Source organism: Protopterus annectens, chromosome 1.part1 (genome assembly GCF_019279795.1).
Source record: "Protopterus annectens isolate FY-2018-M chromosome 1.part1, PAN1.0, whole genome shotgun sequence".
NCBI classification, from domain to species: Eukaryota; Metazoa; Chordata; order Ceratodontiformes; family Protopteridae; genus Protopterus; species Protopterus annectens.
Window position 1 is genome coordinate 480273981 of NC_056726.1, and position 17007 is coordinate 480290987.

Below are 17007 nucleotides of genomic sequence, written 5' to 3' on the forward strand. Positions count from 1 at the left end.
ACTGATGGGATTTGTTACGTTGGCAGATTTCATAATGCTTTCTTTTCATGATGAAGTTGTGCAGCAAACCAGGAAAAGAGGATGTTCTTCCTCCCCTGAAGTTCTTGTGTCATGAAATTTGTAGAAAGGGGTAGGGGAGAGGGGAGGAGATGGATGGGGTTAGGGGAGGTACAAGGGGTTTGTTTGGTTTTGGTCCAGTTTCAGCCACAATGAAAGGCAAAAAGCCTGCCTGGAGAGCATTGCCTATTAACTATCTAAGAATCTAATAACTGTATCTGGATTGTGGAAGGAGCTGGGAAACAGCATTTTAGTGAGAGCCGACAGGTAAGCATGCACTCGCGCTCTCTCTTTTTCTTTTTCTAATTTTTTTTTTAATAAATTTTCAGTTTGTGTACGTTTGTTTTCTTATATTCTTGTATTTTGAGCTTGCTTTTTTAAGATGTTTTACTTCTTTTAAATTTGTTTCTATCCTTGAAGTTTTAAAAAACATTCTTGAGAAGGACCAGTTAGCAAACATTTCTTTTGCATTCTTTAACTGGAAAGAAAAACTATTTGCTAGAGCTGCCAGGTGGAAACACTGTTTGGAGAGGGGAAGACTGACATTGATTATAACTTGAAGAGAGCACTTTTAAGGAAGAGAGCCCTTTTATTGATATTATGTAAATGCTAGTTGTATACAAACGCAGCAGGTCGTGTTACAGGATTATGTTATTTGAAAGGGGTGTTGACACGCACAGAAAGGTTTGATATCTTGGTTGGGGGTGGTAAAAGGGGCAGAAAGTTCATCATTAAGTTGTCATATGGGTTGTAATGTCAACAGGCCAGATAATAGATTGCCTGATAGCTAATTGGGGGTTGGAAAGAAGGTAGAAAGTGAGGGTGTAAAAGAAGATATTAAGGAAACACTGATCATATTATCACAGTTTGTAGATCAAAACATTATTAATTCAGGGTATGCAAGTCCAGTCGTAATAGAAGATTATGCATTTATGCAGTAGACGGATTGAAGGTTTAATATGAGTTGTTATGATTACTCAAATTTAAGGTGGGTGATCATATAGACTGAGGAAGTATGACATGTAACTGATGGGACTGGGTAAGATGAAAGCTAGCGTATTGATGAATGTTGAGTAATGAAATGCTGTTTTTGTTCTACAAAACAAGGAGGATTTGGAGAGAAAAAGTAATGCATCTAGATGGAATATAGGATTAATGTGCAAGTTTCGGCTGATAAAAGGATAACCAGAGTTTAATACCAGTATAGTCTCCAGTTCCAGAAGTAATAAGATAGGCATTTTTAATTAAAATGAAGGGCCTGGTAAAGACTGCACATTTTACAAATATTCCATGTATACATGATTCCACTGTTCCACTGTCTTTCTGACACTGTTTGCTAAGGCATGTTACTCTGACAGCTCTCGCTAAGTGCTTTATGGCTTTAAAAGCCAACAAAACACACAATGCATTTGTTTTTTCTTTTATTACTAGCAGTGCATGGAGCAGATAAAACTTCATGTATTACAAAGAATTTTGAATGGATCTCCGATCATAACCCATAATTATGAATTCTTGACCTGGGTGCCGAGGTTCACCTCTTGAGCGTTGCTTGAGAGGTGAGTTTCTTGGCACTCATGTCTCGAATGCATAATAAGCCAATTATCATCCGAGACCTGATCATAATCTCCTATGTATATTAAATAGTCATCTGGAAGAATGTAAAGGTTAGTTGTGTATAAAGTTGTGCTTTCCTATTATACTGTAATGTAAACGGTATGAAGTATTTGTGTTCTGATATACATGTCGGTGGACAGTCACAGGTTTCAGGAGAGTCTGGTGTCTCTGCATATTGAATTATAAAATTTATTTACCCCATTACTAACATTTCATGCTGTGGATGTGTAGCTCCACAATTATGCTCTAGAAATGGGGAAAAAGTTAAACTTACTAAGGGAAAGACTAGTATATGACCCAGTTTTAATGGTGGTTGGGGGTACTTAACAAAAGCTTGTTAACTCATTCCCTCCAGTAGAACTCTCGAGGTTGGTACTTCCATTTGTTGCATCCTGAGGTTTTTGACTAGATCAAGTTTTTCCCTCACATTTTAGACAGATTTTCATATTTCTGGAATCTTAAGGTTTACTCGAGAATTGTAAATGGTAAACTAATCAGCACAAACTAGTGTTTACAGTACTGTTATTTTTTAGATTCTAGTGTTAACCTGTATTTTATGAGTCACAACACAAGTATTTATATTTTTAATATTTTGTAAGCATCATACAGTGTCTCAGTAATTACTGAAGCTACACAGTTTCTATCAACAGCATTTTGTTTTCAAGCTTTTTGCTTTCATATGAGGCTAAGTGGTTCTGTCTGTTTCATGATTGTTGAGATATTTAGATAAATATAAAAATTATAATGCTATGAAGTAAAGTATATGAATAGCAATTAATATCTCTTTAGCCACACTAAACAGAGGCCAAGTATCAGTACAGGTTTGTTGCGTATCATGTAAGCTTTTAGATGAAAAGTTTCAATAGTCTGTATGTAACATGGCTTCGGAATTATTAGTGTAAACATGAATAGTCAACATTAGACACCTGCAGGTGTCACTATAGGTTGGGCATGTGGCTTTTTTCACATACAGCCTTACTTTATCTTTGGAACATAAACCATATGTCCCTTATTAGTTTATCTTCAAGCTCTATTAATAATAGTTCATGTGGTTCATGATTTGTCATGCATACCAGATATAACTTTCTTCCTTCCTTATTTACCATGCTACATTTACAGACATCCATGCCACCTGATAACCTCCTGGTTTGTGTTGATATCCGTAGAATGTGTATAGGATTTGGACTGGTCAGCTTACCTTTTTTATGTGCAATTAGAGCAACATCTCAGAGTGAATGTGTTGTTTTGCTGTTTTGGGTGCCTTTTGCACACCTGGCCAGTTGTGGTAAGTAAGTTTTATACCCAGATGTTGGCATGATATGGTTGGACATATCCTCCCCACTGGGATCATGTGGAGTGTGAGGCTGTTCTCGATGGTTTATTCTTTGTGTTATCCTGTCACTCTTACCATTTGTGTACAGTTGCCAGCTGTTGTGTTTTGGTGGGTTTTGTATTGTAAACATCCTAGCTGTTTTGGGATATGTACAGTAGTGCATCCCTAGATGTGCTCAAGGACTGGAAGTGGGATTTTAGGAGACCATTTATTCACTTGACTGCATCCTGGTTTTGTTATGTAGCTTGTTCAGTCTGTGCTTTGCTGGTGTTTGTGGATTATGGATGACTGTGATGACCCTTGAGTAGAGTGGGTAACTGGAATCACCTGCAAAAGGCATGTTCATACCATGGTTGTTAAGCCTGGTATTTGTTGCTTATGATCTTGCACTCCAGTATTCTGTATGTGAGAACCAGTGTTGCAGTGCTGTCCCATCCCTACCCTACCTCTGCATACATCTGTCTGTATGTTAAACTATACTTCGTTACTACAAGATGTCCTCCTGTATCAGTGCTGCAGTATTCGTTACAGAAGGGGATGTGGGCAGCCAATAACTCAGCCAGTATAAATAATCTTAAAACTGATCTTAATTGCTTCGTGTGTCACATTTATGCTTCGCACGCACAACATAGGGCATAAAAGGGACATGCAGGCGCAACTACCTAGAACTTCTTTGCCAGTTTGAACACCGTTTTTACCAGTTTGAATGCTTTGCTTCTCTACTTAATATTTAGCAACACCAGATAAGCACCCCTTTGAGGCTTTTAATTTTTACTTTCTTGGCCTTGTATTTTATATCACTTCCTAGAGTTCTTGTCATCCAAGAGAGGAAAATGCAAGTGTGGGAGGCAGATTCCCCATAAGGATCATCATGAACAGTGTCTTTTTGTTTGGCTGCTCCCCACGAACATGCTTCTTCTGGTATCTGTAAGGCATTTGTGCATAAGACACTCGGAAGGCATTTGTCTTTCCTTGCCATTTACATTGAAAGCCAACGGCTTAGACAGTTAGCCCAGGGTATGATGGCAGAGTCCTTTAACCCTGAGATACTCTCGCTAGATAAGAAGAGGGGCAAGAAGTCTCGGACGAATTCTTTAAACTGTCCAGCCTCCACCAGATGTCCCTCTTGAAGCAGGTAATAGCTCTGTAGATCTTTCGGCGTTTGTCTGATTCCTCTGTCTTGACCCCACCAGAGGCTGTCATTGATCCTTCTTTTCTCACATTCTCTGTAGGTTTGCAGGTAGGCATCTGGTCTGAATGTCTAAGGGAACAGCGATTGATCATCTCGGAGGGTCCTGGAAGGATTCCAAAAATATTGGTCCGGGAGGAAATTCCAGGTTCTCTTTTCGCATCTTATCAAGGATCTAAACCTCCAGTATTTGTTAGGGCTGGTATTCCTTCTAAGAAAAGACAAAAACTGAAGCTTATTTCAGTCTGGCCTATGGATCCTCAAAGGGAATGGCAAAAATTTGCTCTGGGCTGATTCTCTGTCTTAATGACCCTAAAGCCTCCTCAAGGGGTTTCAGTACCCACTCATTCTTGGATCTGTACTCATTCTAAGCAGTTTAGGGAAACATATTCCTCGGATGAGGAATCCCTGTGTAGTGTGGGGTCTTCCTTTTCTTCACAGATGCCTTCACCTTTGCTTTATGTTTCTGATGGAGGAGTGTCTTAGCCCTGAGTCTCCTTTCACAGAATTGTCATTTGGGGACACAATTACTGGGATGATGGACTTCTTTGAGGGATTCTCCAAGTGTCTAATATTCAGAAGATGATATGAGTTGCTTCAAGTGGATACTCCTAAACCATCGGCAGTTCCTCCTGTGGCTACCTTGTTGGATACTTTCATTGCTGCTGTCAAGTCTCCTGATTGTCAGCCTCCTGCTTCTAAGAAACCTTGTAGGTTCTCTAAGGTTTCTGAGGATTGACTGTTTTTATTTAAATGTTCTTCTGCTGATCCTGCTGTGGTGCCAGTCTCTTTTGACAAACCTTGTAAATTTTGTCCTCCTCCAAACTTTTGCCGTCCGATAAGGATAGCAGGACAATGAAGAGGAATGGCAAGAACGTTTGCACTGTTTCTACTTTGCCCATTGGGGCTGTTGATTACCAGACCCACATGACCAGGTATGCTCTGGCCTTGATTGCTCAGGCTTCTCAGGTTCTCTCAGCCCCACCCTGTTTCTGTTGGCAAATCCTCTGCTTTATCTTTTTTAGGTTCTGCTTCTCAAGCAGCTCACCGCTGTATTAAGTGTAGCTATGATGCTGCTGATGCCTCTTCTAGGGCTGCGACTTTTGAGTCCATTATGAGGTGTTATTCTTGGTTTCGTCTCCACTGTCTTCCTGGTGACATTTAAGGCCAAATTGTCAGATGCTCCTTTGGATAATACTTGTCTTTTTGGGACTGCTGCTGACATGTTTAGGTCTGTTCAAGAGAAAGACAAAACCTTGCAAGACCTTAAACATATTTTTGTCTCTCCTATACCCGAGTTCAAGAGGAATTGTCCTTCTAAGTCTGCTTTTGTCCACAGTAAAGGCAACCCCGCCAGAACTCTGAGGGCAGGAAGGGTGGGAGGTGGGCCCCCTCTGCTAAGGCTTCTCAGATTTTGTGGCCCAGAAGCCTCTTTATCCTTGCTTATGTTTGAGAATTCGTGCCACCTCCCTTTAGACCAGGTTCCTTTGTCCCTTTGGATCTCCCTTTGGCTTCCAAATTGGCATCTCATCACTTCAGACTCTTGGGTTCTTTCTATTATCCATAAGGGTTACTTCATTATTTGGAAATCTCTCCCTTCTTTTTCTGGGATTCCTCAACTTCCTCTAGAGCAGCTTCCTCATTTTCTGGAGGTTCTAGGGTCTGTGTTGAACCAAGGGACCATTCAAATGGTCCCTCCTTCCTAAGTGGGAAGGGGTTTTATTCCAGGATATTCCTGGTTCCTCGAAAGGAGGGCACTTGGAGACATATTTTGGATCTCTCCCAGCTCATCCCCCTTTCTCGAGATCCCTTCTTTTCAGATGCGTACTCTTCAAACTCTGTTTCCTCTTTTATTACCCCAGGCTGTTCGGGTGTCCTTGGATCTGCTAGAGGATTACCTTCATATTCCTATTCACTATCTCTTCAGGAAGGTTTTATGTTTCTCTCTATCTTCCTCTCATTTTCTTTTCTATGCTTTGCCTTTTGGCCTCTCTACTGCCCCAAGGGTATTCACAAAATGCCTTGCTCCTGTGATTGCCTTCTGCAGGCTCCAATGTGTTAAAAATTTTCTTTATCTAGATAACCTGGGGATGGTGTCGAAAGCCTTGGCGAGATCTAGATAGGCTGTATGAACCACCTTACCCTCCTCTACGGCTTTGGTGACCGCTTCAAAGAAGTCTATCAGGTTTAGGAGACATGATCTGCATTTTAAAAACCTGAACTGGGTGGGGTCCAGAGTTTGGAGATTACCAATGCCATTGTTTATAAGTTCCACGATGATTTGTTCCATAGCCTTGCAGGTCACGCTAATGGGGCGGTAGTTCCCGGGGTCTGTGGTGGCTCCCCCTGTGTGGAGTGGGATAACCTTTGCTGTGTGCCATTCAGTGGGCACAAAGCCTGAGGTGAGGATGTAATTGAATATGGTGCTTAGGTGGGGTGCCAGTTAGTTCTATTGTTCGTGTAGAACGCTGCCTGAGATGTTGTCAGGTCCCATGGATGCTGTGTTCCTGGCTTTGGGAGAGTGTGTTTTTTACCTGTGCAGCCGTGATTACAGGAACTTTGCATTCTTCCGGTGTAGAGATGGGTCCTTTAGGGGGTGAGAGGGGGGTAAAGTTAGCACTGAACCTATCTGCCAGGATGTTGGCAATATCAGTTGGTTCTGTATATTTAGTGCCATTATGCTGCAACTCAGAGCAGATCTGAGTGTTGCCATTGTGATTCTTGACATAGCTATAGAATGCTTTGTGGCTGTCTTTAGAATCAGTGGCGATTTTTGTTTTCGTAACTAGCTTTGGAGGATTTTATGAGGGATCTCAGCTTCGTACTGAAGCTGACCAGGAAGTTCCTCCAATCATGTGATTTTGCTCTTTTTTGCAACAGTTGCATTCTTCTGTTGTAGAGTTTGTTTATGACATGGGACCCCCCCAGATTGGCTTTCTTTCTTTTTTTTTGGAGGATAGCATCTTGGTTCTGTTAGGGATTGCATGATCCATGCTCTCGTGTAAGTGCTTATAAAGTGCATTTGTGTAGGATTCAGTAGTCGTACATCTATTGTCCGTCTGCATAGATGTCATGAAGTTTGCCACGTCTGTCTTAAGAAGCATGAAGTTGGCTTTGGAGAATTTTTTTATGGTGGTTTCCCTAATGAGGGGTTGGGTTGGGATGTGGATGTCTAGGGTGATTAGCTTGTGGTCAGATCTGACCAACGAGGAATTGACCTCTGGTGTGGAACACCAGTCGCCCATGTTGTTAATGACCAGGTCTAGGATATTGCTGCCCCTGGTGGGGGTGTGGATAATTTGATCCAAGGCATTGGAATATATGAATTCCAGAAAATGTTGAGCACAGAAGAGTTGGTACATGAGTAGTTTTCCCAGTTAATGGTGAGGTAGTTGAAATCGCCCATTATTAGGGTTTTAGGTTGTACCCTAATATTTTCCAGAGTATCAAGAAATAAGGAGTGGGAATCCTGGGGCATGGTGGGAGATCTGTAGCAAGCTACAATTTGGATTGCGGTCTTGCCCGGAGTTAGTTGCACTTGGATAATCTCAGATGCATTATGCTGAGCAACTAGCCTGGAAGTGTGGATATCCTTGATGAATATGAACACGCCTCCGCCTTTAGTGTTTCAGTCCAGGTTAGGTGGCCGAAAGGCGTGATATGAAATATAGCCTGGTGATGCAGGGGTGCTCTCTGGAGCCTTGAACCAGGACTCTTGTCACTGCACAGATGTCGAGGTTTTCCATTTTGAGTGTCTCGAGTGAATGCATTTTGAGGTTTAGACGTCTGGCATTGAGTAGTATTACCCTCAGATTTTGCTTGCTTGTACCTGTTATGGTGGTGAATTTGTCATTTGAACCTTGCCTAAAAAAGGCATTATAAGGGTGGCAAGAGCCTTAGCCAGTATCCGGAATCTCAAGGGCGACAGGTGCAGACCATCTCTGGCAAAGCATCATGGTCTGTCGATCATGTCATCCCAGGCAGACAGACACTGGATCCCCTTAGAATGACACCAGAAGCCTAGCCAATTGTTGAAGTCAATCATTTTGTCCTTGTACTGTGGTATCATTCTGGGTGATGTTAGGATGCTACTTAGGGCTAGGGTCATACCTGCCTAGGCTACAAGATCGGAGATCTCCTCCATGTCTCTTTTCATGTAGTCCAGGGAGGTACGTCTCAGGTCATTCACACCAACATGGACAATGACAGAGTCATATTTGTACTTGTTGTAGAGTGATCTGAGTGCATGCTTTAAGTGGGGGGATCCAGGCACCCAACAGGCAGCTGACAGTAACTTTCTCCTTGTTTAGCCTGGTGAGTGGAACATCAGTGTGCCGAGTCACCTATGACTAGAGTGTTGGGGACGTTGTTATGCCTTATGGGCTGTGGTTGAGTGGCACACTGAATTTGTGGGCTGTGTGTAATTTGGGTTGTGTTGGGGGGTGGAGGTTGCTTGCGTTTCTGCTTTGGCGGTCCGTGTGGCTTGGGCAGATTTTTATTGAGAGCCTCTGTGAATGTAGGTGTAGGTTTTGTGTTTCTATGTTTGTGTTTTGGTGGTGTAGGTTTTGACGGACTATGTGATGAGTGTGGTGTGGTGCAAGTTACCTTCTCCTCCTGACTGTCTAGTCCAGTCTTGAGTGAAGAGAGCTTTACTTCCAGTTTGGCTATATAAGTGCATCTCTCACAGGTTGTAGTGTTGGGTGGTAGGAGGAAAGGGTTGTTTGTGTACATGAGGTAAATGCATTGCCCCAAGATGCCCAGATTCATCAGGTAGACAGGAGAAAACACTTGGAGCCGGCCCTTAGGCATGCCTCGATAGGTGCTTATTTATTAAGTACTAAAAACTGTTTTCCTCTAGACAAGTGAGGAAAGTTGAGTGCTGTAGTAATTTGTAGCTCATTTAGTACTTGCAACGAGTTCTGAACAAGTGCTGAGCTCAAAGAAACAGATTTGAGTGCTAAAACTAAAAAAACTGTCTAGTTCTAAGGGAAAATTAGAAGAGCAGAATTTATGGCGCCGGGAGTAGTTTAACCCTAGCTAAGTGGCGATGCATGAAGTGTTTTTATAGGTAAGCTACCTAGTGCTTACCACTCCCACTGATAAGCTAGAAGGCTTCCCTCCAACACAGAGGCTTGGGGACTCAGAAACTTACAAACTGTCCTGGATACAGCAAATCTGTATCTGGACTAGACTACTTACAGGAAAGGCAGGAAACAAGCTTAGAAAGAAAGAAAGGTGGAGCAGAAGATAATTCAAGGTTAAGAAACTAAGTGGGCTGGCCTTCTCAAATGTTCTCCCTGTATTAGAATGAGGTAATGACACTAGACTGGGAGGAGTGTCCCAGATCAAATTTACAGTGGGGGGGGGGGGCAACTGGAAAGCCACCAAGTATAAGAACAGGATACCAATAGGGAGAGAGGGTGGGGTTGTTTGTTCTGATTTTTGTTTCCCAAACAGATGCTTAAAAAATGTAGAAAATTTCCAGTTAATACCTCACACACAGTGAAACTAGCTAGAAAAGTATGCAGCAGACAATAAAAGTGCTGTAAATAACTTGTAAAAATAAGCAAAAAACAGGATACTTAATGTTATATATCACATATCAGTTTGCTCAATGCCCTTCCTTCGATTAGCTCAGTGTGAAGTAGCAGAAACACTCACAAGTTAACTCCTTAAGTAACAGAAAGTTGAAACCTGAAACAACTTTAAAAAAGCGCGGAAGAACCACTTGAACATACAAGTGGTGGATTACATCTGCAAACCGGTCATAGAGGACATGTCAGCAAAGTTGCTGTATGCAGACAGTGTGGCACTTCAAGTAGACTGAACAGGAACTTCAGCAAATGATAGGGGAATTTTAAACCAAAATTGACTATACATAGGATGAAACAGTACAGTTAAAACAATTGTAATGACAAGAAATGGTAGATATAAGGGAAAGTAGTAGAACAGGTTAATAGGTTTGAGTATCTGGGAGGGGTAATTGAGGAGAAGGGAAGTCTGAATACGGAGATCAAAGCTAAAGTCAGAAAGGCTGCAGGTATGGGACAGAATCATGCCAAAGAAGTTGAAAACTAAAGGGTACAAAACAGTGATGTGATCACTACTTCTGTATGTCCCCTCTGACCTGATTGCTAATGTATTACCAGTATGGACAGCACTTGACTCAAAGATGAACCCCGACACATTCCCACCCCACTGAGGACCCCTCTGCATCCAAACGCTGTTTGTACTTCGTGTCACTGGATCCATGCACATAGCTTGCAATAGTTCTGCTTGTGCTCCTTAGACTTCAAAGCACTATATGACTGCCCAGATCAGCTTTCGTTGGACCTTGGCATGTGCTTTCTCCAAGTCTGGGAATGGCAGTTGGCCCAGAGGAAATTGTGTGTGCATAACATTTTTTAAGAACTTTTCCTTGTTTAATTTGGTTTTGCTGAGAACAGTGCTCAGCTGTGTGTAAGCCACAATCGTAGTTTATTTGAAAGCTGCATTAAATGGAGCACTCAGTAATGTCAAGAAAACAGCCGTTGACTGACTTTCTGCAGAGATACAGAATTTTGCATATGAACAGGTTACTTTAACTGCCATGGGGTGGCAGCAGTGAGAGAGGAATGCCTTCACATATACCATTCCTACCTTGTAGTCTGGATGGTGGGTTTGTGCTCTTCGGTGTGCATAAGCCACTCCTCCAAGAAGTGGTGCTAATGAAATTGTCATCACAGGCTCTGGAACTATTTCAAAATGCAGTCGTTAGTTGAAGCTTCTTTCAGCCAGCATGCAGCTTGCCATCTGCAGAGCTGTTTTGTCTGTCCTAGTGCTACATAAAGCAATACTTTTCAGGTTATATACTCCCAACAGTGAGTAATTGACACTTGCCTTTGGACTACTGAGAGTTAACTTTGCACCCTGAAAATAGTAGTCTGTTCTGTTTTCAGGCTAATAATTATCAAAACTGGACCACTGAGAGATAATTGGTGGGTTAGTCTAGTCTGTTTTCAGAGTAGTCCTCATCAAAACTGGACCTGCCATCCTCCAGGAAATATAGATAAGCTTGCCTTGTTTTTATCAAGATTCTTACAAAATCAAGTAAATTCAGTTGACATTTCCGAGTTGTAATGCACTTTGTTTTCATTTTAGCAACTTAGCCAAGAAGACATGACTGCACCAACAGCAGAAGAAAGGAAGACATGTTGGGGAGCAAGAGATAGATACTGGAGATGCTTAGATGAACACAGTGATGATGCTTCTCAGTGCCAGAAATTCAGGACTCATTTTGAACAGAGCTGTCCAGCCATATGGGTGAGCATTTGTTTTGTAGTTGCTATAAATTTATAATGTATTGCTGTGAGGAAAAATGGGACTGAATTGCTTTGCTTTAGTATTTCACATTTCAGCAGTATTGCAATGTTTAAACTTAAAAATGCAATATGATTTGTACTTCCCTTCTGAGGGAAGGCAATTTATAAACCAGCAAAAGGATAATATAAGTACCTTATTAGCCAGTCTTGGTGATGGCACTGTGAGGTACATATTAGAAGAAATATTGCTGTTAATGCAAGGTTTGTATTGTTTGTAGTGAATGGAGTGGTGTGATTATGCTCTGAAATCGGGGAAAAGGTTAAACTTGTTTATTATACCATGATCCCCCCAAAACGTGCACGCTGATTGGCCAGCGTGCCTGTTGTAAATCGAGTTATACTAATGGAAAAAGGTCCGTCGCCGGACTTTTTCCATTAGTATAACTCGTTTTAAACACTGTCTCGCTATGTTAAATGGGCTTAACATGGCGAGACAGCTTAAAATAAGCAACGGAGATCTCCGTTGCTTATTTAAAGCTGTCTCGCTATGTTAAACCCATTTAACATAGCGAATGTTTTAAAAGCAACGGAGAAAGCAAGATCTCTGTTGCTTTTTTAGTAGCTATGTTAAATGAGTTTAACATAGCGAGACAGGTTTAAAATAAGCAACGGAGATGTCCGTTGCTTATTTTAAAACTGTCTCGCTATGTTAAACTCATTTAACCGTGGGTAAATTTAGCATTACCCACACCCAGGCGTGGGTTATTGCTATAGCAAACACTTATTTTACACGAAACCTGATCATGCTGATTGCCACACATCCCCTTAAGCGCTGTTATGATTGGGTGACAACCAGCATAGAACAGTGGCCATAGCTCTGAACCAATCCAGGACAAAGCTCAACAGAATCGGGGACAAATCCAGAAAAAATAAGGGACAATCAGGGACACATTTAAAATATTAGTTCTATTAACTTGAGGCATTAACAGAATTAGAGAATATAAATATACATTTCCTGAAGTAAAATAAGTATTTAGCTCTTAATTATTATCATTATTAAGTATAATTCACCACCTTTTGTCCAAAATGCACCAGTGTTAAGAGGGATTAAGAGGCTCAGAGATAAAATTTGAGTCGAAATCAGGAGCATCCCTGAAAATCGGGGACAATTGAGAGGTATTACAGTGGCATAAGTTAAAACAGTTTCACTTCTGCATGCTGTCTATGCTTGTCATGTGTCCCTTGAGTATCTCATATTTTTGCTCTGTCCGTCATATTTTTTCTTTACTGGTAAATAACTGAAGATCACAGTCAGTCAAAAATGCCAGTATTAGTTTCATCTGTCTTAATGTTCAGAAAATGCATATTGATACAAAACTTCTTGTTCAATTAACTTTTTAAGTGAATTAGCGGAATATATAAAAACTATCCCTAACTTTCATAACTTGTTCATGTCAGAACACTTAAGTAAATAATGTGAGGGGTAATGCTGCTGTCTGTTGACAATGCTTGCTAAGTACTTTACTGGCTTTCAAAGTCAGTAAATCACTTTGCTTTTTTTTGTCTTTTCTGTAACTTGTACTACATGGTGCAGGTAAAGCTCCATGCACTGTAAAGAATTATGATTGTGTCTCTGATCATAACCATTTATTATGTGTTTGCGGCATAAATGCCATGATTCACCTCTTGTGTATTTCTTGGCATCCATGTCTCGAACACACAATACTCTGTTTATGAATGAAGACCCAGTCATAATCCTCTGTGTTGAGGTTAGTTTTGCTAAAATGTTTGTATCCATTTGTGAGCATACAGAATCTGAATCTCAAGGCCATAAAACTAATCACAATGCTTGAGGCCAGCATTTTATCCTCAGACAGGAAGCTGTTGACTGTTAGGTACTCACAGAAACCCAAAAGTCAGTGTGGATGAGTTTTTACATAAGAAAACTTCACTTGTAATGTGTTCACTATGGCAGACGCACAAAGTTTGTTGGAGTTGTCATGGTTACAGGAACCATCCAGTACTGTGATATCCAAGGTGTTCCATTTTAAATGATAACTTAATTTATGTGAGTTGGATGAGATCAGTAACTATATGAGTCGCAACCTCTGCACAAGTGGAGCAGGTGGTCTCAGTTAAATGTAAAGGCTGCAAATTTTGCATCTGTGGTTTCTGTTAGCCTCATGACATCAGAAGATGTTCTGAGGAACCTGCATCACTAGTATAACCAACAAATGTAGGCATTATGGGAGATATCCTTGTTTTGGCATTGTGTTTTGTGGCAGCTTCATTTTGTAGTGTTCCACATAGCATGGGGCCAAAACTCAAAGAAAATAATGTCATTCAGCAATTGTAAACTTTAGTAGTTCTACAGTCTAAAAAAATCTCCTTTATGTGGCCTTATGAAAAGCACGACTGTTAGCATGCCTTATGTCAGCCATCCAAAGTGTAAAAAAAATAAAAAAGTCACCCCTGTTGCCAATGCATTAACAGCAGAAAAGTATAAATAACCTCAGAGAGCTGAAATCCAATAGTCAAAATTTTCTTAAACTAAAAATAAGGGATTTCTTTTCCTAACATTTCAGCGATGACTTCAGAGACTTGTTCCTAAGAACCATAGGTTTATAAAATTATCTGGAACTTTCCCTTAATTAAAACAAATCAGTCAAAATCGGTGCTTTAGTTGTTTTTTTTTTTTCCTTTCTTAAGACAGCCTTTAAATTAAGATGTTCATTTAAGTCCACTTGAATGTTCGTATTCAACAAAACTTGCCATATGTAGCTTTTGTGGTCTAAGAAGTTAAGCAAGTCACCACCTTTTAAGTGTAAAATGTATGCATCTAAAGGATAATGCAAACATCTTTTAAAATTAGGATGCACAGCAGAGTGCTTGCACAAGACATCTATTTTGTCCTTTATTCTAATAGCACAGTGATGTTCATAAATGCATGTCATCAAAGTTCTAGTTGTATATCCCTTTTAAAATAACTGACAAGAAATGAAAAACACTGCATGAACAACATTAACTGATGACCAGTTTAAATAATTTGGTGCTTCATCACTTTCCCTTGTGTTTCAACAAAAAATAAATAAGAAAAGAAATAATTAGAAATAAGCCAACACTGTTTAGAGTTATGTGAGTATAGCTCTTCACTTACTTTTGACATTTCCTTTCATTTCATTTTTTGTTCAGTCTTTGTTGACTGAGTTAGCCTCACTAGGCCAGTGCCCTCTTTTCTGGGGAGACCCAAGGTGGTATCTTTACTGATTATGAGACAGTTTGGTTAGGACAATGTGGAAATTCCCTCTTCTTTTCCTCTGAGTGGGGTCAAAAGGTTACTGTAGAAACATAGGGAAGATGGTGGAGGTGAGAGCACTGCTGGACGATACACCGTGCAGGACATTGAAAAGTCTAAAAATTGATTTTCTGCAAAAGTTGCTTCTCTTGTGGATGTTACAAATACTGCGGATTTGGATTATCCTCAGTCTGAAATTCTTGTTCTTCAGGAAGGTGGTCTGGAGAATGTTTAACAGATAATTGTGTTGTTGCGTCTTTCGACTTTTCCCGGTTACGTGCCGAGTTGCCGGCCCTGACGCACAACCTTTAACGAAGGTATGCCCATTCAAGCATGTCTTCACACAGAAGACGCTCTAGCTGAGAATCGAACAGGACAACGTCTTACTGTGAGGCAACAACGCTACCGCAGCACCACCACCGCAGAATGTTTAATAGATAATATTGGAGGAAAAAGAGACTAGTGATGAACTAGCTTTATCTTGGTCAGAGTCCCTGGAGAAATGCTTTCCTGTTACAATGACTTATGATAGAAATTAAATACATTGAGTGATGGTGCAGGATTGAAGGTATTTTCAGATACACAAGAGGAAGAATGGCTTCAGAAGTTGCTACAAGTAGCAATGAAAGAAGCATGACCCAGAAAGGGAAGAACTCTGGGAAAACTGGGAACAAAAAAAAGCATCTTCAGCAGCTACTGTTGCTGACAGAAGATTAGTATAAAGCAGAATGTAAACGAAGAAAGGAGGAGACCTCTAGTGAGAATTTAGACAAGAAATTGATATTCTGTTAACGGGCATGTTGTTTGGGATTTTTAAGTGGTTCCCTTTGGCTTTTATGTACAGACCTGACTGAGGAAGAGCCAAGGAGTATTTTGAACTAAAATGACAGACTGTTTCTGAAATTAACAAAAAATGACTGTTGGACACACAAAATGGGGAGTGGGGAGATTTAGGTTAATTTGGATATAGTTAGTGGCAGAATGTAGCATTTGTCCAGTGTTTTGTTAAATGGGAAGAAAGGGATGGTAAGATACTGATGAGAACCTAAAACCTGTTTTTGTTTTTTTTTTTTTTTGTTTTTTTCTCCTGTGGTGCTGATGATTGATACAGGTTTACCCTAAAAAGATGCACACAGTTTGAAGAAATAAAATTTGGTTAAAAACTGTAAAATGGCTTGCAGAAAGTAATGGGGAGGGGAGTTTTGGTTTGACTGTGAATTATTTCTTGATTCTGCTAAACACAAAGGAACAGTTGTAGAGATGGGGAAAGCATTATAGAAGTCCGTGTTGATTTTGATAACAGTGATGCGCATGAGCTGCATATGGAGAACAAAATAAAACGGGTAGCGAAAGTGAAACTGTAGTATATGATGAGAAAAGTACAAGGAAGCAGTATAATGAGAAAACACAACATATAGTAGAACTTCTGTAAGTTGACCACCCAAGGGACTATAACAAACTGGTCAATATAGAAGGTGGTCAGCATAAGGAACTAGGCCTACTGTACTGATGCATACTTGTACTTTACTTTCTTGTACAGCTTTTATCAGAGAATATCGTAAGAAATCACAGTGCGATCAAAACACAGTAAAATCATACATACAGTATCATACAAAATCAATACATTTACTGTTTTCTAATGGTTTAATCATTCTTTCTGAAAAAAGAGTCAGTCTTGGTCTGTTTCTTATTCTTATTACAAAGGTAAGGGGAGAAAGCAATCTCAACGTTGGCTATACCACTCAGTATACCTGGGCATTTTTTCCACAGCAAACGACTTTTAAGTGCATTATCAGATGCCTGACACACTCTTCTTTTGGAGTCTCTGCAGTTTCTGTGTCATCCTCACTTGCTTCTTCAACTGCATCAGCTTCTTCATGCACTTTTACGCAGGTCTGTCCTTCAGTCAATATCACTTGGAAAATTGCTTCTGGGTCAGGTTTATTACAGGTTCCCACCTCATCATCCCATTGCAACAAAACCTTCAAAATCTACTCCTCTGAATTCTGCTATGGGAGATGGACTGTCTGATGTGGCCAAAACATTGTGCTCTTGGCTTGTGACGAATCCAACTTTCTTGAAACAGTTCTGTATCGTTTCTGGCTGAACTTTATCCCAAGCAGAACTGATCCAGAGGACAGCATCCAGAGCGTTAACTGATGCAGCTGATGAAGTTGCTTCCACAGGCTGACCACATGTTTGTGTTTTAGTAATGACC

The 17007-nt window shown here is 40.5% G+C and overlaps 1 protein-coding gene across 1 annotated transcript in view; it reads left to right on the forward strand.

Annotated features, from left to right (window-relative positions):
• Nucleotides 1-16380, forward strand: part of LOC122814708 (cytochrome c oxidase assembly factor 6 homolog) — a 162252-nt gene extending 145872 nt beyond the window's left edge. The window contains exons 2-3 of the mRNA XM_044087105.1: nucleotides 11334-11495; nucleotides 16330-16380. Coding sequence (XP_043943040.1) covers nucleotides 11352-11495; nucleotides 16330-16380 — 195 coding nt within the window. The 5' untranslated portion in view covers nucleotides 11334-11351. The remainder of the gene's footprint in view (nucleotides 1-11333; nucleotides 11496-16329) is intronic.
• The last annotated feature ends 627 nt before the right edge of the window (nucleotides 16381-17007 follow it).